The sequence below is a fragment of the Cebus imitator genome, unplaced genomic scaffold (genome assembly GCF_001604975.1).
Source record: "Cebus imitator isolate Cc_AM_T3 unplaced genomic scaffold, Cebus_imitator-1.0 Scaffold27, whole genome shotgun sequence".
Classification (NCBI taxonomy): domain Eukaryota; kingdom Metazoa; phylum Chordata; class Mammalia; order Primates; family Cebidae; genus Cebus; species Cebus imitator.
The window spans coordinates 16,409,269-16,419,565 of NW_016107342.1; the positions used below are offsets into that span (position 1 = coordinate 16,409,269).

The 10,297-nt window shown below is 38.7% G+C and overlaps 1 protein-coding gene across 1 annotated transcript; it reads left to right on the top strand.

The window, feature by feature from the left end:
* The first annotated feature begins 8,383 nt into the window (after positions 1 to 8,383).
* LOC108300467 (COP9 signalosome complex subunit 3-like) lies at positions 8,384 to 10,023 on the top strand. The gene has a single exon (XM_037736616.1). It carries the CDS (start codon positions 8,551 to 8,553, stop codon positions 9,481 to 9,483), a length of 933 nt encoding a protein of 310 aa, XP_037592544.1. The 5' UTR covers positions 8,384 to 8,550; the 3' UTR covers positions 9,484 to 10,023.
* Positions 10,024 to 10,297: the final 274 nt, after the last annotated feature.

Genomic DNA, 10,297 nt, shown 5'->3' on the forward strand with positions numbered 1-10,297 from the left:
GAGTCCATGGCCCTGGGTTTTATGATGTTAACCTCTGTCAGCCATTGGGTATGTTTCTGAACGTCCCTGCAGCTCAGTTTATATATGTGTGGAAATAGTGAATAAGCCCATTAAACCAGCATCTGTCAAAAACCATCCGTATTGAAGGACCACTTTTGGGTTTATTCTTTTAAAATTTCAATTTTAAATTGTGAATTGAGACTTTCTTAAAATACAATTAAAAATAAACAAAAACTACAGGACTATGTCCTGACACTATACTGGGCCCTGAGGTGATGATCCAACAAATAAATACACAAGCAGGTTTTCTGAGTCTATGACCCTTATATTCTAGCAAGAAGGAAGAAAACAGCAAATAAATAAACAAATAATAGAAAAGATAATTTGACGTGGCAATGAGAGATGTGAGGAAAAGAAATCAGGTAATGAGCCGGACAGTGACAAAGAACGATGAGTTGCTTTTTTTTTGAGATGGAATCTTACCCTGTCGCCCAGGCTGGAGTACAGTAGCACGATCTCAGCTCACCGCAACCTCCGCCTCCTGGGTTCAAACGATTCTCCTGCCTCAGCCTCCTGAGTAGCTGGGATTACAGGTTCTCACCACCATGCCCAGCTAATTTTTGTATTTTTAGTAGAGATGGGGTTTCACCATGTTGGCCAAAGGCTGGTCTCAAACTCGTGACCTCATGATCTGCCCACCTCGGCCTTCCAAAGTGCCGGGATTAGAGGCATGAGCCACCATGCCCGGCCGATGAGCTGCTTTTTAACTGGGTGGTGCCTGAACGAGTCTCTGAGGCCAGGACTTTGAAAGTTGAGACTGGATGGCTGGGCAGTGAGAACAGCCAGGCATGCCAGGTCCTGGGGAAGGGTGCTTCAGGTATATTTATCAAGTGCCAAAAACAAGCCAGGTACTAGCGTAGATTCAAGGGTTGCAAAGTGATAGAGCACAGTCTCACATTGAGAAACGGCACAGCCCTGCTGATGAGAAGATCATTTTCAAATTAATAATCATAAATACAAGGAACATTTTAATGTAAGAAAATGTGGTTTGTTTTATTGCACTCCTGATTTGACTAATTGTTTTTAAAATTATTAATTATTGTTGAGTACCTACTATGTGTGAGGTCCTCTTGTGGGCAATTTTTATATACTCATGGAAATCCTATTAGAGAGGTGTGATGAAGATTTTATTGTTATTAAACAGTTAATTTAAAAAAAAAAAAAAAGCCCCAAGTAGATAGTTCACCAAAATCACAATTAGCAAGTAGAAGAGGCAGAAATTAAACCACAATAGCCTGATGTCAGAGGCAGCACTGTTGACTTTTTATATTAAACTGCAGCTACTCCTTTCTGGGTCAGTAAACATCTTTTCTATATGGAGTTCAGAAGGTTTGTATGCTAAAGAGAGAGAGGAGAGAAAGAGAGAATATTTTCATTTTGGAGCAATACATGTTTTTCTGTGTCAATATTCAATTCAATTATCCTGCAAAATAGAAGGTAATATACTCCTCATTAAAATAATTTATAACTTGAGAAAAGAGTAGAGAAAGTAAAATTAAAATAACATATCAAATGAAGCCCCAATTTTTATTATTAAATTTAATAGATTTAAAATGGCTGTTTCAGATTGCTGTTTTAACAGGTCTGTACCCTCATTCTCAGTTTTTATACCTACCTTGTGGATTGGTAAATGTCTGCAGACCACACTTAAGGGGTACTGCTTTAGACTTCCTCAGAGTTGTGAGAACCAGTGAATTTAATATGTTTTTAAAGAATTTGAAGAAAAAGTGAAAAGCACTCTATCAATATAAGATACTACTTCTTAGAGAAGGAGACAGCGAGGTATATCCCAACACTTTGTGAGGCTGAGGTGGGCAGATCACCTGAGGTTGGGAGTTCAAGACCAGCCTGACCAAAATGGGGAAACCCCCTCTCTACTAAAAATACACAATTAGCCGGGCGTGGAGGCTGAGGCAGGAGAATTGCTTGAACCCAGGAGGCAGAGGTGGCTGTGAGCCGAGATCGCACCACTGACTTCAGGTTGGGCAATAGAGTGAGACTCCGTTTCAAAAAAAAAAAAAAGAGAGAGAGAGAGAGAGAAGGGAGAAGGGGGCAGGAGTGGCACTTGGCTTTTCTTACCATTCAAGGAAGAATGACAATGATTCCCAGTTTCGAGTTAGTTTCCTCTCTGAGATCTCCTGGGACACATATTCAGGAATAACTTAGTTTGTGTTGAGCCATGCTATAAATGGAAGGGGAATGAACTGAGTGAATTTATTATTATGTGAATAGTATATATGAAATATCAAAACCTTTAAAAATCAGAGAGAAGTCTGGTTTATAATATCCTAAGATAGATGCTGTGTGTTTTATTGTTTGTTGGTTTAAAAAGTTCTGTCGAGGTTAACTTGGAATAAAATAAACTGCATATGTTTAAAGCACATAATATGACTTTTAACATATGTATACACTGGTGAAACCATCTCCACAATCAAATAATGAGCATACCAAAAGCACAGACTATAGGCTCTAGGACATATAGGTCCATATTCTTGCCTTACCGCTTTTGAGTACCATTCAGTACATCCACAATGTTGTACAACTACCAGCCCTTTAGGTTCCAAAACAGTTTTATCACCTGCAAAGGGAACACGATGACCATGAGGAAGTCACTCTAGGGATTTACCTGTTTTAATTGTTTGATAGAAATCTAATCATATAATATGTGACTTTTTGTGTCTGGTTTCTATCACCTAGCATAATGTTTTTAAAGTTCATCCATACTGTAGCATGGATTAGTCCTTCATTCCTTTTTACAGCTTAGTAATATTCTGTTATATGGATATACCACATTTTGTTTATCCATTCATCCATTAGTGAACATTTGGCTATTGTGAAATAGTGCTACTATAAATGATTCATGTACAAGTATTTGTTTAAATGATTGTTTTCAATCTTTTTTTTGGTATATTTTTTGGTAAGTAGAATTATTGGGTCATGTGGTAATTCTGTTTGACTTTTTAGGAGATGTCAAATTGTTTTCCACAGAGGCTGAACCATTTTCCATTCCCACTAGCAATGTACAAGGATTCCGACTTCTCATCATTCTTGCCAGCACTTATTTTTCATTAAAAAATATAGTCATTCTGTCGATGTGAAATCATATCTCATTGTGATTTTGATTTGCATGTTTCTAATGGATAATGATGTTGAACATTTTCTCATGTGCTTGTTAACCATTTGTGTAGCTTCTTTGGAGAAATGTCTATTCAAATCATTACCCATTTTTAGTTTGGCTTTTAAAATCTTTCTGTGGTTTCCTTTTAATCGTTTTTAAATATTCTAGATGCTGGGCTCTCTCAGACATGCAATTTGTAAGTTTTTCTCCTATTCTGTAGGTTGTCTTTTCACTTTCTTGATGAGCTGGTTAATCTTTTTAATTTTAACCCTTCTAACACACATGTAATGATATAAAGTTTTGGTTTCAATTTATATTTTTCTAATGACTTACATTAGATAACCATGTGCTTATTTGTCATCCATATATCTTCTTTAATGAAGTGTCTGTTCAAACATTTTGCCATCTTTTTTTAAATTTGGTTGTTTTTTTATTATTAAATATAAATACATGTTTTTTATGCATGGATTCTGTATCTGCAAATTTTCCTACATGCTAAGATGTATTTGTAAATTCAAAATCAGTACTTATGGCACAGTCATAGTCATTCATGGACGTGCATAGACTGGTAAAGAATTTGAGTGGCTTGGGCATATGTCCTCTCCCAGCTGAGGTTGAACAAGGCAGTGCTCTGCCTTCTAGTTTAAGCTCATGTACTCTCTAAGTAAGTGTCCTTTTCACAGACTATCTTGCACCATGTCTTTTGCATTTTTGTGGTTTCTGTGTGTGTTGTCACTGTTTTAAATGACCTCCAACCCTAGTGTTGAAGTCCTCTCTAGTGTTCCTAAGTACAAGAAGGCTGTGATGTGCCTTATGGAGAAAATACATGTTTTCCATAAGCTTCATTCAGGGTCAGGCATGAGTTACAGTGATGTTAGCAGTGAGTTTAGTGTTAATGAATCAGCAATATGTATTAAATAGAAAATTTTATTTAAACAAAAACACATATAAAACAAAGTTATGTTTTGATTCAGTGATGAAAATTGTGACCAGAGGGTCTCAGGAACCTAATCATGTTATGTATTTCTCCTAGCAGCAATGTTTCTTTATTCATTAATTCAGTGTTTGGGGTGACTTTATAGAACATAACTACCACAAATAATAAAAAACCAGCAGTATAGAGAATATCTGAACTCAAATTCTTTATTAGTTCTTTTTTTTTTTTTTTGACAGGATTTCACTCTGTCACCCAGGCTGGAGTGCAGCGGCACCATCTCAGCTTACTGCAACTTCTACCTCCCAGGCTCAAATGATCCTCCTACCTCAGCCTCTTGAGTAGCTGGGACTACAGGCATGCGCCACTGTGCCTGGATAATTTTTGTATTTTTTGTACAGATGAGGTTTCACCATGTCACCGAGGCTGGTCTTGAACTCCTGGGTTCCAGGGATTAACCCACCTTGGCCTACCAAAGTGCTAGGATTATAGGCATGAACCATTGCACCCAGCCAGATATATGCTTTTCAAATGCAACTCTTTTCTTTCAGTGTGTGATTTTAGCTTTTTGTTCTCTTAATGGTGTCTTCCAAAGATTAAAATTTTTAATTTTGATGAAGTTTAACTTATTATTTTTTATTTATGGATCATTTATTTAGTGGTATATCTAAGAAATCTTTTCCAATTCAAGTTCACAAAGATTATCACCTGTGTCTTCTTCTAGATATATTATAGTTGTAGGGTCTACATTTTTGTCTGTGATCCATTGTAAGCTAATTTTATAAGTAGTATGAGAAATGCATGGGTTTTTCTTTTTGCATATAATATCTCACTGTTTCAACACCCTTTGTTGAATAGAATATCTTTTCTCACTTAATTGTCTTTGACATTATTGAAATTCGGTTGATCCTATGTGTGTAGATATATTACTTTACTCTCTATTTTTTTCCATTGATTAATTTGTCTATCATAGTGCCAATACCACATACTGTCTCAATTACTGTAGCTTTATAATAAGTTTTGTAGCCGGGCGCGGTGGCTCATGCCTGTAATCCCAGCACTTTGGGAGGCCGAGGCGGGTGGATCACGAGGTCAAGAGATCGAGACCATCCTGGTCAACACGGTGAAACCCCGTCTCTACTAAAAATACAAAAAATTAGCCGGGCATGGTGGCGTGTGCCTGTAATCCCAGCTGCTCAGGAGGCTGTGGCAGGAGAATTGCCTGAACCCAGGAGGCGGATGTTGCGGTGAGCCGAGATCGCGCCATTGCACTCCAGCCTGGGTAACAAGAGCGAAACTCCGTCTCAAAAAAAAAAAAAAAAAAAACTTTTGTAATTGCAGAGTTTGAGAACTCAAAATTCTTTCAGCGATTCTAGGTCTATTGCCTTTCAATGTGAACTTTAGAATCAGCTTTTAAATGTCTATACACAAGCTTGCTGGAATTTTGAAATGTATTGTGTCAAATCTATAGATCAATTTAGCAAGAAGTGACTTCTCAACAATAATGACTCTTCTGATCCATATAGCACACATCTCCATGTATTTATGTCTTCCTTTTATTTTCTTAGCAATGTTTAATTTTCAATATATTGTTATCATCCATCATTGATCTGAGGTATCCCTAAAGATTTCATATTTTCCCATTTTATTATACTTTAAGCAGCATATATTTTTTTCAATTCAAGCTTTAATTGTTGGCTTTTAGCATATGGAAGTACAAGTGATTTTTAGAAGATCCTCAGTTATCATGCATCTAAGAAAACTAAAGGGAATTCCCCAGGGATGGCAAATTCTAGAAAGTACAGCTGCCTTTGAGGGAGAAGATGGTTAGCAGGCCTTGTCATGGCATGCAACCTGCCTTTTTCAAAGGCAAACTCAGACTGTCTTCATCTCACTTGTGCCCTAGGAAAGTAGCCTCAGGTACTGGATTGACTGGTGGCCCTGGATGTGTAGGGAGTAATTCTATGGATGAAGCATGCCTAATTCCACCAGGAAAATTGGCTTAGTGCAATGTGCTAGTCATCACCTCTGTTAATGGACCCACTGCTGAGTATTCTGAGGACTCTTGGACTAAATGCAAAAGGTGTTCAAAAGGAAGAGAATAAATGGACACCTAGGTCATGAGGGGACAATACCATTTGAATAATTCTAGACCCCATGTAGGTAAGTCTGCACTTCAAGAGAAGGGAATCCAGCCAGATGTGGTGGTTCACCCCTGTAATCCCAGCACTTTGGGAGGCTGAAGTGGATGGATGGTTTGAATCCAGGAGTGTGAGACCAGCCTGGGGAACATAGTAAAACCCTATTTCTACACATACACACACACAAATTAGCCAGGCATGGTGGTACATGCCTGTAGTCCCAGCTACTTAGGGGACTGAGGCAGGAGGATGGTTTAAACCTGGCAGGCAGAGGTTGCAGGTGAGCAGAGATTGCGCCATTGCACTCCAGCCTGGGTGACAAAGTAAGACCCTGTCCCTCCCACCCCCCCCCCAAAAAAAAGGAGTGACTCCTGGGATAAAATATTTTTATTGGAATAACCAGCTCTATGCAAAAAGATTCAAACATCATTTGACAGGGGGAGAGCTCAGCTCCTTGGCTACCTAACACCAATTAAGCTGTGAGTGTCCAAATATTATGAAGGAGACTTTGAGAGCAACAGTCTTACAGGGAGGATACAACAGCCTCATCAGCAGAGGACTAAGCTGCTAAGCAATGATAGACAGGCAGTGGCCAAGCTAGCAGCAGAACCCAACCACTGGAGAGTGATATGATTTGGCTCTATGTTCCTACCCAAATCTTATCTCAAATTGTAATTCCTATAATCCCCACTTGTAGAGGGAGAGATCTAGTGGGAGGAGATTATATCATGGGGGCAGTTTCTCTAATGCTGTTCTCATGATAGTGAGTTTTCATGAGATCTGATGGTTTTATAAGTAAGTGTTTAACAGTTCCTCCTTCACACACTCTCTCACCTGCTGCCATGTAAAATGCACCTGCTTCCCCTGCGCCATGATTGTAAGTTTTGTGAGGCCTCTCCAGCTATGCAAACCTGTGAGTCAATTAAACTTTTTCTCTATAAATTACTCAGTCTCGGGAAGTTCTTTACAGCAGTGTGAGAAAGGGGTAATTAGGTGAGATTTTGCCATCAGAGGGATGTGGGTGGTTCTGTTGAACCAGTAATGAGCAACGAGTACTTACTTAATTTTTTTAAATGTGCCACCAGGCCTGGGACTTGTAACTTGCACAAATAAAAACATATTGTATGAAAACAATTTGTTTATTCAACAAATAATGCCAAAGGGCCAAGAATTAAAGAATAAAAGAGTAATAACAATGCTCATGTTTATTGAGCATACATTCCATGTCAGGTACTCTGCTAAGCACTCTACTCACCTTATTCCATTTAGTCTTCTGAACACATCCCCTCAAATGTGACCCTTGAGGGGTTCACAGCCTATCAATGCAGACGGAAAAATAAACAACTAAATATAATACAATGTGATGTAACAGTAATTAAGAATGCATAAAATTTTACTGGAAGCCAAATGAGAAGGATCATTTGGAAAGGTTTCATGTGGTGAACATATGGTTTTTCTGTTTCTTTACAAAACCGCTATATCCTCATTCCCTGTGGTGCCAGAGGGATTGTCAATCACGGCATCTTCTCCATATCAGGTACCAGCAAATCATGGTGTTTCATCTGCTTGACAACAGTTATTGGGTGAAAGACAAGAAATGGAACCCTAGCAGAACCAGAGTCCCTCGACGATATTTAACAACAGCAATAGTAAACGAGTGCTGGAGAAGGGTCCTACCCTCAGTTCTAACCTGACACAGAGCTTGGGAATAAGGTGAGGCAAGGGAGGCCTTGGCCTTGGGCACAAAACTTAGGAGTGTACCGACTGAAAAATAAAAATCCTCGACTAAAGACAGACAATAGCTTAAACCAACATTAAAAAAGTAGTGAAAATAACCTATAATGAACAAAATATTGAAATTTTAAATAAAAACAATGTCACACTAAGGCACACTGGAGCTTGAGGCTAAAGGAAAAATTAACCTTCTATATACATATTTTTCTATATTTCTCAATGATTAGTTTTTCAGAATATTAAAGTAGTTGTAAAAATGTTAAAAAAAAAAACATAAAAGTAAGTGGGTTTTTTTTCCATTTATTTATTTTATTGCATTTTAGGTTTAGGGGTACATGTGAAGAACATGCAAGATTGTTGCATAGGTCTTGTAGTAATATTTTAAGCAGAGTGACGTCGCTGCTAGCGAGGACCTCAAGTGGATCGCCGCGGCCCCTCCTCCTAGAGCGGCAGTCTTTTCCCGCGCGTGCTGCCTTCGCCGCTCGAGTCGCTCAGGGGAAAACGTGGCATCTGCCCTGGAGCAGTTCGTGAACAGTGTCCGACAGCTCTCGGCTCAAGGGCAAATGACACAGCCTTGTGAACTGATCAACAAGAGTGGGGAACTCTTTGCGAAGAACTTATCACATCTGGACACAGTGCTCGGGGCTCTGGATGTACAAGAGCACTCCTTGGGCGTCCTTGTTGTTTTGTTTTTGAAGTTTTCTATGCCCAGTGTTCCTGACTTTGAAACGCTATTCTCACAGGTTCAGCTTTTCATTAGTACTTGTAATGGGGAGCACATTCGATATGCAACAGACACTTTTGCTGAGCTTTGCCGTCAGCTAACAAATGCACTTGTGGAAAGAAAACAGCCCCTGCGAGGAATTGGCATCCTTAAGCAAGCCATAGACAAGATGCAGATGAATACTAACCAGCTGACCTCAATACATGCTGACCTCTGCCAGCTTTGTTTGCTAGCAAAATGCTTTAAGCCTGCCCTTCCATACCTTGACGTGGATATGATGGATATCTGTAAAGAGAATGGAGCCTATGATGCAAAGCACTCTTTATGTTACTATTATGGAGGGATGATCTATACTGGGCTAAAGAACTTTGAAAGAGCGCTCTTCTTTTATGAACAGGCTATAACTACTCCTGCCATGGTGGTTAGTCATATCATGTTGGAATCATATAAAATGTATATTTTAGTGTCTTTGATATTACTTGGCAAAGTACAACAGCTCCCAAAATATACATCTCAAATTGTGGGTAGATTCATTAAGCCTCTTAGCAATGTATACCATGAGTTTGCACAAGTGTATTCAACCAACAACCCCTCAGAACTCCGAAACCTGGTGAATAAGCACAGCAAAACTTTCACTCGCGATAACAACATGGGACTGGTGAAGCAATGCTTGTCATCTCTTTATAAGAAGAATATTCAGAGGCTAACAAAGACCTTTTTAACTCTATCATTACAAGATATGGCAAGTCGTGTGCAGTTATCTGGACCTTAGGCGGCAGAAAAATATGTTCTGCACATGATAGAAGATGGTGAGATTTTTGCAAGTATTAACCAGAAGGACAGTATGGTCAGTTTCCACGATAACCCTGAGAAATATAATAACCCAGCCATGCTTCATAACATTGATCAGGAGATGCTGAAGTGCATAGAGCTGGATGAGCGGCTGAAGGCCATGGACCAGGAGATTACAGTGAACCCCCAGTTTGTGCAAAAGAGGATGGGCTCACAAGAAGATGATTCAGGAAACAAACCATCCAGTTACTCCTGAAACTAACATCCATCCTGAGCTAAACAAGAGAAACTACCATCTTGGCCAGTGGCAAACCTTCAGAGGGCAGCAGAGAGGACCAAGCCTGTGTCATCTGGTTATTAAGAAATTAGGTTTTGTTTTGACATCTTCAGTCCTATGTGCTTTCAGAAAACCATTCTCTCTGCAAAGAAAGGAAACAGATTTGCAAACTTTAGCCTGTCATGGATTTATTTATCCTCAGATTATTGTTATTGCATTAAATCTACCTTTTTGTTTTAAAAATATATATATTTTTAAGTATAAATATTTTATACTAAAAACAGAATTCATCATTCGAAATTAATTAAAGCAAGCTCATCAATAATATTTTTAAAATCTAGTCCTGGAAAAATGTAACTGTTAAACATGCATAAAAAGGTGTATATGGGGAATCATTTTTCCTTTCGCTTCAGGCTCCAGCAAGGCTTAGCATAATACCAGTTTCTGAGAATAAATCTATACAAAGAAAAACAAAAGAGAGATGAAGGAAAGGCAGTGAGAGAGAGCAAGATTCTCT